This window comes from Podarcis filfolensis (genome assembly GCF_964270895.1).
Source record: "Podarcis filfolensis genome assembly, chromosome: 7".
In the NCBI taxonomy this organism is placed as follows: Eukaryota; Metazoa; Chordata; class Lepidosauria; order Squamata; family Lacertidae; genus Podarcis; species Podarcis filfolensis.
Genome location: NC_139603.1, coordinates 81148176 through 81166264, shown reverse-complemented (window position 1 = coordinate 81166264; position 18089 = coordinate 81148176). Strand labels below are relative to the sequence as shown.

At 41.7% G+C, this 18089-nt stretch overlaps 1 protein-coding gene across 7 annotated transcripts in view; it reads left to right on the top strand.

Annotated features, from left to right (window-relative positions):
- The window catches only part of NDRG1 (N-myc downstream regulated 1), a 78851-nt gene extending 65644 nt beyond the window's left edge, over positions 1 to 13207 (top strand). For all 7 annotated transcript variants that reach the window (XM_083622169.1, XM_083622170.1, XM_083622168.1 and 4 more), the window contains exons 7-16: positions 1705 to 1765; positions 2322 to 2408; positions 3033 to 3089; positions 3671 to 3774; positions 4446 to 4502; positions 5781 to 5832; positions 6419 to 6466; positions 9443 to 9478; positions 10033 to 10084; positions 11522 to 13207. In XM_083622169.1, the coding sequence (XP_083478295.1) occupies positions 1705 to 1765; positions 2322 to 2408; positions 3033 to 3089; positions 3671 to 3774; positions 4446 to 4502; positions 5781 to 5832; positions 6419 to 6466; positions 9443 to 9478; positions 10033 to 10084; positions 11522 to 11787 (820 nt within the window). In that variant the 3' untranslated portion in view covers positions 11788 to 13207. The remainder of the gene's footprint in view (positions 1 to 1704; positions 1766 to 2321; positions 2409 to 3032; positions 3090 to 3670; positions 3775 to 4445; positions 4503 to 5780; positions 5833 to 6418; positions 6467 to 9442; positions 9479 to 10032; positions 10085 to 11521) is intronic.
- Positions 13208 to 18089: the final 4882 nt, after the last annotated feature.

Genomic DNA, 18089 nt, shown 5'->3' with positions numbered 1-18089 from the left:
GTAGTGGCTCTGGAATCCATTGTATGTCGAATCTTTCTGTAGTCTGGCTGTACAGGGAACCCACATCACTGTGGCTACAGCAGGAGCGCCAACTTGGCCCCATGACCGTGGGTGCCAGGGTCTGTGGGTGCCATGCAACGTGCAAGGCCCTGGCACTGAAATTTGTGGGTGCCCAGCCCCTTCAAGGGGAATTGTGTGGGTGCTTGGGCACCTATGGCCCCACCTATGGGCTACAGAAGTTACTGGCAATGGAGAAAATGTGATTGTCTAAATAAAGATGGTGATCGGCTTGTAGGAAATAAGAGTTCACTTTGCTTATCTACTGTTTTTTCCCCCACTGACATTGTTTGGCACACTGCCATTGTGAAATGTTTTGCTTCTCCTTTACTCTTGGATTCTATCTGGTCTAGTCAAGAGACACTACAGATTCTGAAGATTGCCTTGTGAACATTTTTAGTAATTTAGTAGTTAAATTGAATTATGCATTGCTGGAAACTGGTACTTGGTTTTGGCATAGCTTATTATCACTTAAATATTGAAAAACAAATGGTCATTGAGTGCCTCATGTCTCTATGGTTAGTTACCAAGACGAATGCTAAGCAAACCAAATACAACTTTCCATACTGCTAATTGCCCTCATGTGAAACTTGCTATGCCCTGTAGGGCAGAATTGTGAAGCACAGGCAATGGATTAACCTAATCTGAATTACTTATGCTAACACATGTAGGCAACTTCTTTCCAACCCTGTGTATATTTAGTGGTGTGCACCATGCCTATTTGGGTGCATGGCATAAGGGTTATACAGTATTGAATTTGTATCCTGATAAGAGACAAGTTCTTTAGTCCCAGAGATGGAGAGATGGACTGTTCTGGGCAGGGTTGAACTCTCCCAGAATGAGCTTGTCTGTAGCTTGGTGGATACTCTTGGATCCAACTTTGCTGCTGGAGGGTCAGTATGCTAGAAGTGCCTTTTCTGAGTTATGGCTGGTTTGCCAGCTACAGCCCCTTTTGCACAGAGATGACTTGGCCACAGCACTCTTGTGCTCTGGTAGCTTCCACATTGGATTATTACTTGGAAATGTCAAGTGCAGCAGCAATTCATTGACCTGGGTTCCATTTAGAACGTGCACAACCTCTGTTTTAACCCAGCTGCACTGGTTGCTGGGCCAGTTCAAGGTTCCCACATAGGCCCCACCTCCTTCCCTATGGGTCACCTTAGAAGTTCAGGGGGTGGCAGCCCAGGAGAGCACATTGTTTGGCAGCCCCTAAACTCTGGAATTACCTCCCCATAGGGATGTATCTGGGCACCTTCATTATGTAGCTTACGTTGGATGCTGAAGAAGCAACTCTTCTTGGGACCGTTGATACACAATATGTATTAGGAGCCACCTTATTTTCCTGACTGTAATCTGTTTTATCTGGTTTTAATATTGTGTATTCAGTTGTTGAAACCCGACCTGGGACCTCATGGCAAACTCTGAGTAAGAATAGTAATTAGTAACAGTAATACTGTGGCTGATACACTGCATGAGGACAGGCCAGTGCTGCCTTGTTTTAACATGTCTGAACAGACATGGAGCTGGTATTCAGTGTAGCTTAATGTAAAATAGGTATGTTTGGAAATTGGGGGGGGGGGGTTGCTGTTAGAAATCAGACCTTTTTTAAAAAGCACCCTTTAAAACATTCATAATTTCTTTATGTAGGTTGAAAAGTGTGATTGGAATGGGAACTGGAGCTGGTGCCTACATCTTAACCAGATTTGCTGTAAGTTGTTTGCTTGTTTCTATGGTGGGTAGGGGTTTAAAATCTCGATGCTATTGCCTGCCAATTACCAGAGTCTATACTTTCAGTGGTTTTACAGCTTCTGTCATGCTGAATGAAAACTGGCTAGTCCATGGCTTGTTTTAAAAATCAAAGTCCATAACTTCCTTGCATTTTCTGGTATATTAACATTTGGGTAACAAAAGCACAGGGAACAAATTTATCCAAACCACAAGCTAAACTACTGTTCAAATTTTGCACATGGCCCCACTGAAAATTTTGCTCTGATTCCTGCTAGTCCAGGATTAATTGGCAGATGATCTGCCTTAGTTTGTCCTAGATATTTACATTAAATTTAGTTCTCTCCACTTGAACACAGTGACTGAAAACAGATAGGTTAAGGTACCTTTACAAAGAGAAATTTCACCTTTCACAGGCCTTCAAATTGAAGAGGGCTCTGTGTTTTCCCCCAAATTGATTTCCTAAAAGCAAAATCTTCCCTGTTTGCTTCTACTTTAGTGCATCTGCATGTTTGTTCACATGACTCTTCATTTTGCAGCTTAATCATCCTGATATGGTGGAAGGACTCGTTCTTATTAATGTCAACCCATGTGCTGAAGGATGGATGGACTGGGCAGCAACTAAGGTAAGATACTGCATCTTTTAAATTTAATTTTAAAACATGTTAATTCTTTTTCATAAAATACCAAATGCTTGTCATTGGAAAGATTTTGCACCGGCACTCAAGCATACCCCTGAGACCTATACGAATTTGTAATCTCCCCTTCATTGACTGATTGGAAAAATCCATGTTGATAGGCATCCTTTTTGAAGTCGCTTTGATACAACTGTACATTAGTTCCAGATTGGCTTTGAAACACAAGTGCATTGCATGATGGAGTTAAATTTACTTTGAACACCACGATTTTTATACATTGAATTGCATCAGCAAATGGTTAAACTGGTGCAATTTCTGTTGTGGTAGATTCTGAGCAAATCATTATGTTCTTAAAGTTGATTGATCCTACAAACTCATGGCAATATGGGAGCCATAGTGACACACAAAACACATACCCTTAAAAGGTCTAATGAATGAATGGTTAACACAGTACTCGAAGTAATTTCTCTAGCATGGCATGAATTGGATATGTAATTTGACTATGACTTGTTTCTGTGTGTGATGAGGTTGACTGTCAACCACTGGAGTATGAAAGACCGCTGTGCAAGACAGTGTGAACTGTCCTAATGCGTATTTTTCTGAATTCTGTAGATTTCTGGATGGGCTCATGCACTGCCAGATATGGTCATCTCACATCTTTTTAGCAAGGTAAGTGTGTATTATAACATTCAGATTTTGAAGACTCCTCCTGTTGCCTAGTAACTGACATGCAGCAGTATCTTTGCAGTGTTTTGAATTCTGATACTTAAGGACACGGGCAGGTATATCTGTTTACATTTTAGTAGGCTTTATTATGCTAATCCCTTGGACAGAATTCTTCGCCCCTCACTTCATGAAGACTTCTGCTTTTAAATGGTGACAGGCTTTAGCTTGTGCACTTTGCTCCTTGTGGGTTCTGATGTTGAAATTTAAGAGCGCTACATTAAACCTGGAAGATTTAGACACCAGGCAGTTTGTGTAACTGAAATGTGGCAATACTGGCAGGAGTTCAACTGCTATTTTAGTGTTACTGTTCTAAAACGTCTATTGAAAAATAGCCCACTGTAGCATGTTGCTGTTTATCTTTCGGAGACAGGGCTCCATGTTGCATACTTTACTGTCAAGTATTTTACTGTCTGGAGGGGATGGGGATTACGGATGTATAGGGAGCACTTGGAAAAGAACATTTAGCTGTTATAAAAAGCTGGTATTGATCTACCAAATATAATGAGAGCTTTTTTTGAATTTAGGAAGAGATTCACAACCATCAGGATTTGATGCATACTTACCGCCAGCACATCATCAATGATATGAATCAAAACAATCTGCATCTCTTTGTCAACTCATACAACAGGTAATCTGCTATTGGGGATCATCTGGATTACTTGGGATAACAAGCTGCACCCATTTGAGTCCAATCAGCCACAGAATGCCTTGAAGTCTTCCAGAATCCGCAATGAAGAACCTTGGGCCCTCCAGATTTTGTTAAAGGGGCCATAGCTCAGTAGTAGAGCATATGCTTTGCATGGAAAAGGTTCCAGATTCAATCCCACCATCTCCAGGTTAGGCTGGGAGAGACCCCTTTCTGAAACTCTGGAGAGCCACTGACAGTCAGTGTAGACAATGCTGAGCTAAATGGACCAATGGTCTGATTGTGTATAAGGCAGCTTCCTACGTCCCTGGATCAGTGGCATGCTAACGGGGTCAGCAATGTCTGGAGGGCCAAAGATCTCTCTTGAAGACCGCTGCTAGCACAATCTTCGTTCTAAACATGAGCTTTGTCAGATGGACTTGCCATGGTGGTATCCGACATATTTAGGTCTTTTTGAAGAACTGAAAGCTGAAATAGAGCCCAACTCTGACAAGCATCCATGGACCTCATGCCTTAGGGACTCCATGTGGCCCTCAAATTGCATGTTATCAACTCTGAGTTATGGCTTCTCCGTGCCTTTTTATAGGAACAGTGCTTAGAAGTTAAATGGAAGCCTTCTGCTTACTTGTCTCCTGTTCATTTTTTTTTTTCAGCCGAAGAGATCTAGACATTGAGCGGCCTATACCTGGAACAACTGTTGTAACTCTACAGTAAGGATTTTTCATATTCAATTTTAATTCTGTTGTAGTCATCTGGTTGTGGCTAATTTCTGAAACAAATCTATAGATAAAACTGGTATGTCAAACTGATTGTGTAATTCTCATGGTTGCCATTTTTTTGCCACTAAATTGATAGCAAGAATTTCAGTGGCAGAATCAAGAGGCACAATGCCCCAGACATACCAGCTATAATTGTAGTATCATCTTCAAAGGGCTCTTTATGACTGTGTCTTGTCCTCCTTTTCATACCCAATCAAGCTCCTCCTTCCTCAGCTATTTCTTCTATACCATTTCAAGTATTAATTTGAACAAACATAAGGAAGGGAATACTTTGCACTTTAATCTCATTTATGTAGAACGTGCCATGGGCATGTCTTAATCTCTTACCTTGTTGATGTCTCAACAAACCGAAGCTTACAGGACTTAACCGCTTAGAGATGTATGTGGTTTATTCCTGGGCTGTCCCAATTACTGAGGTACACAGCAGTGAGCTGTGACACGAGAAACAAGTGTCATGGTATGGCAAATTGTGCAAAACATTATCATGAAAGCTTAGCTGTAAATGGGTAAGAAACTAAACATTTGCTTAAGGCTTGAGAAGCAAAATAGAATCTTAACTACTGTGATTTAGTGACAGCTACCATTAAGGGTAACATCAGATGCCCACAAGCCACCTTGTTGGAATGTAGACCAGGCATAGGCAAACTCGGCCCTCCAGATGTTCTGGGACTACAACTCCCATCATCCCTAGCTAACGGGACCAGTGGTCAGGGATGATGGGAGTTGTAGTCCCAAAACGTCTGGAGGGCCGAGTTTGACAATGCCTGGTGTAGACAGTTTCATCATGGCTGCCTTACTGTTTTCTGCTTTGATATGCATCTTGCTAAGGGATGTTTCTCTAGTTATTTTTCACCCTTCTCATAGTTCCATGTCCTCTCTTCCTGCTCGTTGTTACTTTGGGGCTGAGGTTCATTTGTTTGTTTGGATTATGTATTTTTGCTATTGCAAAGTAGTTCGGTACTGCAAGAAATTGGGTCCAGAGTGTTGGGGATTATTTCTTTGAGCTATATGCTGGCTCCAGCTTCAAATAGTTCTGTGCATTCCTCTTAGTGACAGTTAACTCACCAACAAATATCTTGAGATTCTGTGGTTTATACAGAAGCTGTCTGTTTCTTCAGTAATTTGTTACAAAAACTTTTGTTTTAGAAATCTTCTATATTGAGAGTGAATTATATAGCAGTGACTGCAATTTCAGTTATTTCCTTTCAGGTGCCCTTCACTGTTGGTGGTTGGAGACAGCTCTCCTGCAGTTGATGCTGTGGTACGTACAGATTAGCTTTAGAAGTGTGTCACAATAATCCATTGCTGGGAATCCATTACACTGATCGCACTGTAATACCAATCAATTTTTGAATTATTGAATCTTTTATCTCTCCTAATGTTCAAAGTGATTCATAGTGCTGTTCTAAGCAAATCTATAAGGTGGCCCATACTTCCAATTTGCAGATGGGAAAATAAAGTATGGAAAATGACAGCTTATCCAGGGTTCCTTTAAACACACACACACACACACACACACACACGGAAAGGGATAAACCCCAAACACCGCAGTCCCAATTGGTGTTGGTGTGTCCCTGCTCCTAATGTTTCTGGATTTAATACAACTACCAGTGATACAACAAGCACCACATGTAGCTTGGTCCTTAATTCTATGGCTTGCAGGCTTAACCACATTGTGGAGGCTCCCTTCTATCTGCAGTATCACTATTGGAGGTTGCGGGATGCCTTTGCGGGTCTTTGCTTCCTGAGGCATTTTGAAGTCAGAGCCATAAGTGCTGTGTTGCAGACGTTTTTGCTGTTAAGCGTAAAAATAAAGCTCACTCTTCTCCCCTCCCTTTTCCAAACAGGTTGACTGCAATGCTAAACTTGACCCAACAAAGACCACACTCTTAAAGGTAATAAACATAAGCACTTTTCTCCAGAATCAGAGGAGTTCGTGTTTTCTAGAGTATTTAAACACAGTGACTGCTGCTTGTTGGCAAGTGTCTTGCTTAGACAGGGAATGTTGTAGATAACAGCTGTAAAAAAATCACTGTAGGAGAGAAAGTTGCAGCAGCATTAAGGCCCCACTCCTTTGCTCTACTATAGACAGAATGGCTGGCCTATATTTTTGTACATGCCTTAGGACTGTAAGCATTGTTAGACAGCAAAAGATGATAATGCTACCAGTACTACATCCAGAAACTCATTCCATAATGGATTTTAATCCTGCCAGTAGTTAGTTTCAGAAGGTCACATAACGAACTCCAGCAGTTCATCTCCTCCCATTGTTGCCCCCTGGCTGGTGAGAAGATATATCTATACTATGCCAAAGATGGTGAAAATAGCTTAAGTCTTTGGCCTTTGATGGAGTTTTTCCAGTGTTTGACAGTTTGGTCATTTGAATGTCCTGTATCGTATAGTAATGCTGTTGTATAATTCAAACCATTTAATCAACAGCAGGGGTGGGGAGCCTATGGCCCTCCAGAAGTTGTTGGACTTGAAACTCCCATCAGTTGCAACCCGCGTGACCAATGGGTCAGGTGATGGGAGTTGTAGCTGAACATCTAAGAGATCAGATATTAGAGAACCCTGTTTTAAAGCCTTTCTGCATCTAAAGACTGCCCAGTGTGAGAGCTGTCTATATCAATATTGTCAAATCAAAAAGTCTGAACTGAGAGATTGGTAATCCTGGCTGCCTCTTTCATCATATGCAAGATCATTAGTTTACCCGAAGCTACTGATTTTTATTTGCAAGCAAACCAGCTTTTACCTGCATTGGCATTTCCTTGTTGGACTTCTGGTGAGGAACTGAGAAATAGTGGTCTCCACTAGATGCTTCCATCCTCTTTTTATGAGAATGGATAAGTGTGCTGAATTTCAGTTACACATTGTAAATTTAATCTGTCTCCAGCTTATGTCTGCATTCTGGTTACTATTAGGGAAAGTAGCACGTGACACTGCCTTGTGTGAGGTAGTTTAGTTGCATGAGGTCATTTTGTGTCTAGCTACTCACTGAGGAATTTGTTATCATTTAATGTGCATATCCTTCACTTTCAGCACACTCCCATCCCATGTTCCCATCCAGTCCAGAAATAAATAAAAACAACATGTACACTCTAAAACAGTCTGTTAAGCAGTAATGTGCAGAATCTGCTTCTGGACAAGGTGAATTACTTCTTCACCAGAAGCAAGGTAGCCTTGTGCATGATGAGCCCTGGCCTCTTGGTTTCTGTGGGATTGCACAGCTGCGTTGCAATGCCCTTGTTAGTAAAAGCTGAGCATCTCATTCTTGATGAAGAGCAAGTTTATTGGTCAACAACATTCAGGGGATGATCCCCTCCCTGAGGTTACAGATTAATGTTATGCTCCCAGAACAGCCAAGGGATTTAACATGCTTGTCACTAATCTACAAAAGGACACTGTGACATCTGTACCACAGTGAAACACTGTTATAATTGTAAAGGCCTTTTTTAAAAAAAGTCTGCCCGATTCTAATTTGGTATGTCTTTGCAAAAAGCCTAAACTCTTCCTGTGTGCAAGCTCTGGCATCTGCATTTCTCCTGCCCTTTCCATCGACATCTTGCACAAGCATTATCCCAAGAAGGCTATTGCATCCTCCTCAAAACAGAAGCATGTTGCCCCCAAATGAAATCGGAAGTTGTGCTTTTCTTATGTGAAACTCCTTTTCACACATGCCAATACAAAAGTATGAGTCTTAGGCAGGGTGCATTTGTTTTAAATCAAATTGATTTAAATCACTAGTCAGTAAGACTTGATTTAAATCATTTTTTACAGAAAGGTTCAACCTTGCTGGCATTATCTTAATATTTACAACTAGAGGAAGGTTTCATTTTTGGAATAATAAATTTTCAGAGTAGTTTTTACAGTTACATCAAAAATGACTGATTTGGTTATACTATCAGAAATACATAGACAGATAATTATGAAATTATTGTTTATATTTGGATAACTTTTCTGCTGTGCTTTATTGGAAGGAGAAAAATAATCATTTCCTTAATAATAAACAATTTAACTAAAACAATAGCATTATAGCATATGTATCCATGTTTGTTAACCAATGTGGTTAAACAATTCAAAAAAAACTTAGACTGAGTGTTAGCACACATGAAAAACTTCAAACAAATCGTTATTTCCTGATGAATAGCCTTTGGACTATAATGTCACTTAAATAGAAAACTATCTTTAGAAAGATTTTGCCTCCTAAAGCATTTTATTTTAAAAATCCGCTTTAAATTTTTAAAAATCATTTTTTTAAAAAAAACACATTGATTTTTATCCACCCTAGTCTTAGGTGCTACTGGGGGGTTGGAGGGAATTTGTGAGTAGATTGTAGATCTGGCATAACAAAATAGGATTCTTTAATAAGTAACTCCTCAAGACAAAAAGAACCGCATTTAGACATATATTTTAATCTCACTCTTAGGTGAAAGATATATAAATGTTCTAAGGCATTTAAGACATTGTATTTGTGGGGTTGGTGAAGTAGGAAGATCTCCCTCATTATATACTCCATTGTCAGCTCTATCAAAATCCCCAAGAGATTTTTGGAACAGATGCTGGCACCGCTACTGGGACAGAACCCTGAAGTGAAAATACATTGGCTATTATCTGACTGTGATCTGCTTGTCACATACAAAACAGCCCTATTTGCTAAAGCTGCTAAAAGTATTTGTGCTAGCTAAATAAAAGACAATGCTGTAGACTTTAAAAGTGATAAATTAATTTGACTTATTGTAAATGGATGTATATCTCTGGATTTCTTTTAAAAGGTTTTAATTGACTTGCTGGATCTGTAACTGAATTTCTAATGGCTTTTAGTCAAACACAATAAATAAATGATTGATTGATACTTTTATTAATTTTTGCAGATGGCTGACTGTGGTGGTCTTCCTCAGGTTTCTCAGGTAAGATTTTACTGAACAGAATGCATGCTGGGGTGGGGAAGTCCAGAATGTTTGAAGGTTTGGGGAACACAATGACAAGAGTGAAATCACACTCTGCTATGAATTAAAACCTAGTATTACTGGTTTGGCCTTGAGTACTATAGCTTTGCAGTGATGGGTTTCTTAGAGACCCTGTTACAGAATGCCAAACTCTGTTTGCAACCCCTTTCTAAAATATACATCCTTTCTAAAATGCTTCCATGGTAGCCCTGCCCTCCATATGGTGGTCCCCACCCTCTCAATAAAAGATCACCATAGATACATTGCACTTCTCTCTACACACATAAAAACCTCCAGTCTTCTTGCTCAGTTATGTGTACCCACTAGCAGGAGTTTTGACAAGCACACGCTTTTTAAAGAAAATTGGCTTCTGGCCTAGCAGTGATACCATGCCATAGTAGCATTTTCAAATTTCCATGGCTTACTGTAACTGGAAGATTGGAGTCCAAAACTGAAAACAGTTTGCCATTGGTAACTTGCAACTTTTTAAAAAATGTGGTATTTTCTTTTAACAGCCTGCAAAGCTCGCTGAAGCTTTCAAGTACTTCATACAGGGCATGGGATACAGTAAGTACACGTTTGTTTCGAAATAAATGTGCAGTGTCCTTTTAAGCTGCCATACTAAACAGATCTCTCTTGTTGGCGAGAGTTATGTTCTAGAATTGTTGGGTTTTAAAATGTACAAGTTTGGGTGCATCGGTATTGGACTCCCTTAAAGGGATATCAGCTTTGTCCCAAACTGGAGCAGCACATTAGCCATGTTCAGGTGTTTATGGTGAACATTACTGTATTTTAATATTTTGTTGGAAGCCGCCCAGAGTTGGGGAAGCCCAGCCAGATGGGCGGGGTATAAATAATAAATTATTATTATTATTATTATTATTATTATTATTATTATTATTATATACATTTGGGGAGATGGAATGTACACAAGCTGCACCACTCACATCCCTACAAGTGCCTGCTTGGCTTAGACCTTCCGATATCAAGCGGAAAGGTCTGAAGGGGAGTTCTAAGTACGTTGTGGTCAACACACTTTGAATCCGCCTCATGATTGTCCTATTCAGAACTCCCAGTCTTGCTTCTTGATTTTGATTTACTTTGTGAATTAGGTGAGACTGAGAGGCAGTGACTGGCTCCAGGTCACCCAGCAAGCTTCATGGCTGAGTTGTACTCAGTAGTCCAGCACCCTAACTACCACACCACACTGCCTCACATATGCATCACACACACACAAATACATCCCAGTGCCACTTTTGACCTCAGCACTGTGGTTTACTGTCCTTAGGCTTTCAAACCTCCCTTCTTAATCCACTTCCTGCTGCAATCCATTTTTGTTCCTAGGCACTTGGGCCAATTTCCCCTCAAATCTTCCTTCAGGGTCTTGTTCCTTGACTTGGCTGTGTGCTTTCCTTAAACTCTTTCATGCAAGCACATCTTCCTTCCCTGATGTATCTTATTAATAGTCTATAAATATTCTGTATCTTTCTCCCTTATGGAACACTGGTGGCACTGTGGGATAAACCACAGAGCCTAGGACTTGCTGATCAGAAGGTCAGCAGTTCAAATCCCTGCAACGGGGTGGGCTCCCGTTGTTCGGTCCCAGCTCCTGCCAACCTAGCAGTTCGAAAGCATGTCAAAGTGCAAGTAGATAAATAGGTACCGCTCCGGCAGGAAGGTAAACAGCGTTTCCATGTGCTGCTCTGGTTCGCCAGAAGCGGCTTAGTCATGCTGGCCACATGACCTGGAAGCTGTACGCCAGCTCCCTCGGCCAATAAAGCAAGATGAGTGCCGCAACCCCAGAGTCGGTCACGACTGGACATAATGGTCAGGGGTCCCTTTACCTTATCTTTCTCCCACCCCTTGGATTACATGCACTTCCATATCTAATTTTATGTCTTGTGTGTTGCCTATTCTGGTCACTGATCCTCATAATTTGCATTAACCAATACAGGAGGACTTTAAAAAAAAAATCTTCACCCGTCACTTGCATTTCCTTTGCAGTGCCTTCTGCAAGCATGACCAGACTGATGAGATCCCGCACAGCATCTGGTTCCAGTGTCTCCTCCCTCGAAGGGGGCAGGAGCAGGTCCCACACTGGCGAAGGAAACCGCAGCAGAGCCCACACTGGCGAGGGTGCCAGGAGCAGGTCCCACACTGGCGATAATGTCCGGAGTCGTGCTCACACTGACACTCACATTGAGCTCACTCCCAACTCTGCAAACAACACTGAGCAGCCCAGCCCCAAGTCGATGGAAGTTTCTTGTTAAATGAAAGGGGCTTGAATTGGAAGTGAGACCTAACCACCACCTACTGTGTATCTTGATACTTAACCTAAAGTGTTTTCTGTAACACATGACTCTGTCCCCCACCTAGAGTTCAGCAGGGACCAATAAAGCAGGCATCTCAAGTTTCTCTGTTCCCTTAACAGAGGTTGCTGCTATTCTGTTCTCCAACTAATTCTAGATTGCTTTAAAACTTGTCCAGTGGTGAAGCTAACAGCATTTGATCACCAAGATTGAAACCTAAGCTACATAGGATCTTGTTCAGAAACAAAGCCTTTGAAGATGATCCATCTCTTGCCCCCCCTCCCTTTTTTACACTATAAAAAAAAGCCCTTTCCCAATGTGATTTTAAATAATTTGCTTTGGGGAAAACAATGCATGACTGGAGACTTTTAGAAAAAGTCTGAAAGTCATGTTGAAGGTGGATTTACTCAAATCTGTACATATTAATCGAATGAGATTTTGTGTCTGGCCTTGTGAGTAGTGTTCAAGGCCTGTTTTCCTACATGATTATATATATATATATATATATATATATATATATATATATATATATATATATATATTTAAAATAGGGAATGTATTGCAGTTTCAGGCAAACAAAATCTTAAGCCTTCATGCTATTTAGTGGCAGTCTTTCTCCTTTTAGAACTAAAACTGCTTGAGCGAGTAAAGGCCAAGGTTCAAATTATTGTCAGAAGCATGGCAGCACTTGGTCTTATGTTTTGGACCTCAAATGGATGTTTGGAGATGACAAAATCAGTTGGCCTTGTGGCCACTTAGGGTAATGTATGTGGTGGTTGGGGGACCAGCAGTAAATTGTCTTAGAAGGTGGAAAAGTTATGTAATGATTATAAAGTGCTCTATAGTCAGCTGCCAGGTTGGTCAGCCCCTTACCATTTCAGGATTAAGACCTAGTGCTGGATGAATACCTTCCACACTATTCATGAGCGAGAAGTGCATGACTGCAATGGAGATTTTGATGACTGTGAATGTAGAGGTGTATTGATTCTGCAGCCTGTCCTGATGTCTGCAGAGCTGTATTTTGGGGAGCAGTGGGCATCGCAACAGATTTCCAGCATAGAATGGTTATTGTTTTTTACAGATTATTTTTCACTGGCTTTCTATTTGCTACTTCACAATTTGTAATATGGCTCATGATTTTGGGGTATCAAGCATTTAAAACATCAAGCATCTCTACACCTGAATATCTTTGGTATTTCAAAGAGAACTAAGCTCTAGTGTAGGCAAATCACCTATTTTTAAAATGACAACTGCAGAGTTTCTTAGGTGGTTCACGGAGAGGAGGAACAGATGGTAATTGAGAGGTGAAACTTGTCTATTTCAGAAAAGTTTATTAATGAATTATTTGTATTTATTTCAAAAATAAATTTGTAACTTTGCAGTGGTTTTGCATCTATTTTATGTGCTGAAAATGATGGTGGTCTTTGAGATAAGGATTAAAAAAACCAATATGTTTGACTCTCCCACTTCAGTTGGCCCTGCATTTCAGTTGACCCTACACAACAGAAAGTCCACCTTTGGTTGTTGAAAATGCACCTCACTACTTGTATGGATCACTTAAACTGCCTTGAGTGCATTCTCTTATGGATCATCAATGGGTTAAACATCAGGAAGCAGAAGATGAGGATAAATGGACCATTTTCACATTGGGGAGAAATTAGTTCTGTACTGGAGCTTGATAGTACTTTTACTATTAAAATGACCTGGATTGGGTGAGCCATGCCATAGATAAGTTTGCTGATAACAACAAATTATTCAAGATCCAAAGTAGTCAGAACCATCCAAACTGGGAAACAAAATTGTGTTGCCTGATTAATATAAGCAAGTGTAAACTGTGTTGATGTTGAGAATTTCATATTTTAATGCTGATGGTGTGAGATTTGCTGTTTCTGGCCAGGAAAGGTAACAAGGCTGTTTGATGGACAGCTTGCTGTAAATGTCAACTTAGTTGGCAGCAGTGTAAAAGAAGAGAAAAAGCATGACCCTAATTTCCTTCATAAAGAATGGCTGCAGTTCTGGTTGACCCATCTCAAAGAGGATAGAACACCGGAAAGGGTATAGAAAAGACCAATAAAAGGACTTGTGAAACGCATTTGGACTAGTTAGCTTTTGCTTTTTAAAAAAATGGTTATGAAAGCAGGTAATATGAATTGTATAGGCTGAGCAAATAGATTTCTCTCTGTCCCCAGCCCATGTTACTATAGTGGTGGGTCACTCAACGAAGGAAATTGATGGTAGTTTCAAAACAGAAAAGTGGAAGCACTAGTTGACATAGCACATTTTTGGAATTTACTGCATACCCTGAGAAGTGAAGATGGCCGCTAGTTAGGCTATGGCTGTTGGCCACAATGCTAAATGGAATGCCCATACAGTGGTACCTCAGGTTACATACGCTTCAGGTTACAGACTCTGCTAACCCAGAAATAGTAGCTCGGGTTAAGAATTTTGCTTCAGCATGAGAACAGAAATCGTGCTCCGGGGGCACAGCAGCAGCAGGAGGCCCCATTAGCTAAAGTGGTGCTTCAGGTTAAGAACAGTTTCAGGCTAAGTACGGACCTCCGGAACGAATTAAGTACTTAACCCGAGGTACCACTGTATTCAGAGTCGGATACTGACGGTCAGATGTTAGAAATAAGTTTGTGGGTTTTGGATCCAGAAGTATCCAGTTGACAGGTTGGAGACAAGATGCTGAATCATATACAGTCTGCATCGACAGGCGTTGGTTCTCCAAGGTGTCGGGTAGGAGTTGTTCCCAGCTACCTGCTGATGGGACCTTTTCCAAGCATAGCATGTATTCTGCTATGGAAGACTTTCCCCACAACCACATTTATATTTACTCTTCACCTCCTGTAGGTTAGGATGACCCAGGCCCAAGGCAACCTCCAAACTCGCCAGGCCTTACATGAACACTGGGATGTGTACCTTTTTCAGTGACACAGGAAAATCAGGGATGTGCCTAATTTGGGTGGCTCTGGCTATGTTGAAGGTAGCATGTTCAACCATTAACTTCAACTGGGAAGAAGGCAACCTTGAGAATCGCGACTGATTTCATTTATGAATAATTTCCTAGGTGACATCTTAAAGTGATTGACAATAGGGTTAGTCGTAGGAAGCTGTCCTATATACAGTCAGGCCACAGGTGGATCTAGCCCAGATTTGTCGACAGCATCCTTTCTCAGACGTTGCACTGCAGTAGCCATCATTGATAGCCAGCATGGTGAGTGGTCAGGGATAATGAGAGTTGTAGTTCAAGAACATCTGGAACCCAAAGTTGAGGACCTATGTATGGCCTTCTAGCTGTTGGACTCCCAACTTGCAGCAGTCCCAGCCAGCCTGACCAATGGTCAGTGAATATGGGAATGGGAGTCCAGCAGTAGCTGGAGGGGTTCAGGTTCCCCAACCCTAGGCTACACTGAGAAAAGTCTTTATCAGCCTAATCTGGGGGAGCCAGAGAATAAATATGGGACAATCCACATTCAAATCGCCTTATCTAGCACTGTTGCTGGCACCTGACTGTCTCAATAAACAATGGAGTGCACCTCCAGGGTGAAGTTCAATCACTGTTTTAGCAGCACCTAAGTGACCTCCCCAGGATGCAAGCCTGGGCATCACCATAAAAAAATTATTTATATCCCGCCCATCTGGCTGGCTTTCCCCACGCTGGGCAGCTTGCAGCATATATAAAAACATAATAAAACATCAAACATTTAAAACCTAATACAGGGCTGCCTTCAGATGTCTTCGAAAAGTTGTGTAGTCCTTTTATCTCCTTGATGTCTAAGGGAGGGTGTTTCACAGGGAGGGTGCCACTACCGAGAAGGCCCTTAGCCTTTAACTTTGCTTCTCGCAGTGAGGGAACCAGCAGAAGACTCTTGGAGGTGGACCTCAGTGTCTGGGTTGAGAGATAGGGGTGGAGACGTTCCTTCAGGTATACCGGGCCTTTAGGTATACAGAGGTCCTGGGCTGCCCTGACGACAAGACCCCCCTCTCAACCTCCCTGACTTGGTCCAAAGGAAAGCAGAGCAATGCGTTTGGCACCAGCTCAGCTGCAGCAGTTGCTAGAATGAGACCTACAAGATGCCATGCAACCATCTTAGGAATCGACTCTGGATTTGTGTAGGATTTATTCCTTGGCCTTTTCTTCTCCCAAAGATATTCTGCAAGGCAGCAGAGGTTTAGGGTCAAGGAGGAGGATATTTTCTTTCTCCTAGATGGGCTACCTTCCTAGGTTGGCGAGTCCCATCTATCTCAGTTCCCTCTACTGTACGTGCAGAAACTGCCTTCTTGACCATAAGACCCACTATTGGTTCTCGTCCACACAATCTGCTGGAGCCTATCTTTGCATGCAGGGGACGTCCCTAACTCACAGAGGGTTTGAGACCAATCAGGTGTCTTCAATAGAAAAAAGACAGTCACGGAACTGAGAAATTGCACAAAACAAATGAAATACCGCGAAAATCCCTGAAACAAGAAATAATCGACTATAAATATTATCTTGTGGAAATCAACTAAATAATAAAAATCAAAAAGCTTAAGGAAAAAATTAGAAAAACCCTAAATAGAACAAAGCCTTAACGGGATGCTGGCTACAAACCTCATTTCACTGAACTATTCAGTTTCCTCAGAAGGAAATAGAAAAATCATAAACTTTAAATGACCAAAATTCAAACAAGGGTAGAACCCCCAAAATTCTGACGTTATAATCCTAGCTCAACCTAGGTAAAGCAAAGCACAGTAATAAAGGATTGAGGACTCAAAAGTACAGTTTCTAATACTGAATTTACAAAAAAGGTTTGAAAACCTAAATAACAAGTTTTAAACAAAGCTCAACTTGAAGAAAGCAAAGCACAATAATAAAGGGTTATGGACTCAACTGTGAAAATTCTAGTGCTGCTTTTACAAAAAGGTTTGAAAACCTAAGTGGCACAAATTCAAAGAAAGGAATACAAGATAAAGCTGTTTTAGATTTGAACAAACTCAAGAACAGGGCTGAAACGCTCCCGTGGTCTAGATGTTACTGCTGATGTTAAAGACTAGTTGATTTCCACAAGATAATATTTATAGTTGATTACTTCTCGTTTCAGGGATTTTCACGGTATTTCATTTGTTTTGTGCAATCAATCAGGTGTCCTCAGCTGCTTTAGCCATCCAGTCAAAGCCATTTCCTGGGGTGTGGCTGGTGTTGCATGCTGACAGATCAACACACATTTGACTTATGCATGGATACATTAATTTATAAAGGCCTGGAGCTTTCAAGAACCTTAATTTTGAATGTATTCCTGACAAGGCAGCAGAGTTTTCCTTTCTGCATCCGTTTTGTTTCTAAAAATCTACCTGTTTGACGAAGCCCACCTCTTCGTGACAGAACTCTACTGCTGTGGGGGCAGCTCAGGTACAGAAGAGGAGAAGCACGTTCACATGTGCCGTCTGCTTAGAACAAGCCGCCACAACGTGACGCTTTCGCCAAGCGTACATTATGCTATTTCTGAGCCTTGTCCCAGATACAGATAATTGTCCCGTCTACGGGGGACATGGGCCCTGCTCGTTCTGTAAGCAGCTTAGCTTTAAGATGGGGCAGGATGCAATCAAATCCTCCTTGAGATAACTGGGCACACACCTGCTGCTGTGAAAAGCCCTTGGCAAGGCAGTGTGACATGAACACCGAAACCTTGTTGGCAGACCCACATTTGACACAGACCAAATCCTATTCCTGCCCAGGCAAAGGAGGACAGTCTGTGCGGCTCGTGCCTAGAAGTGCCCAGCAGGAGGTTATGATTGGGGTCAGCCTCTTGTGATGGTCTTACGGAAGCTACATTTGCCGTGCTGAAGGGCACCTTTGGATTCGATGATAAATGAATCGGCCTGCTGTGTTTGGGGCAGAAAGCTGTGGGGAGACACAGGAGCTACTGCCTTAGTTGCTTTTAACAACCCCCCCCCCCATTGCTGGATCAGTCAGAGCAGGGCAAGTGGGGAAGATCCAGAGTTTAACCCAGAATGCAGCAGCTAGACTGGTGACTGGGGCAGCCGCCGAGACCACATAACACCGGTCTTGAAAGACCTACATTGGCTCCCAGTACGTTTCTGAGCACAATTCAAAGTGTTGGTGCTGACCTTTAAAGCCCTAAACGGCCTCAGCCCAGTATACCTGAAGGAGCACCTCCATCGTTCTGCCTGGATGCTGAGGTCCAGCGCCGAGGGCATTCTGGCAGTTCCCTCACTGCGAGAAGCAAAGCTACAGGGAACCAGGCAGAGGGCCTTCTCGG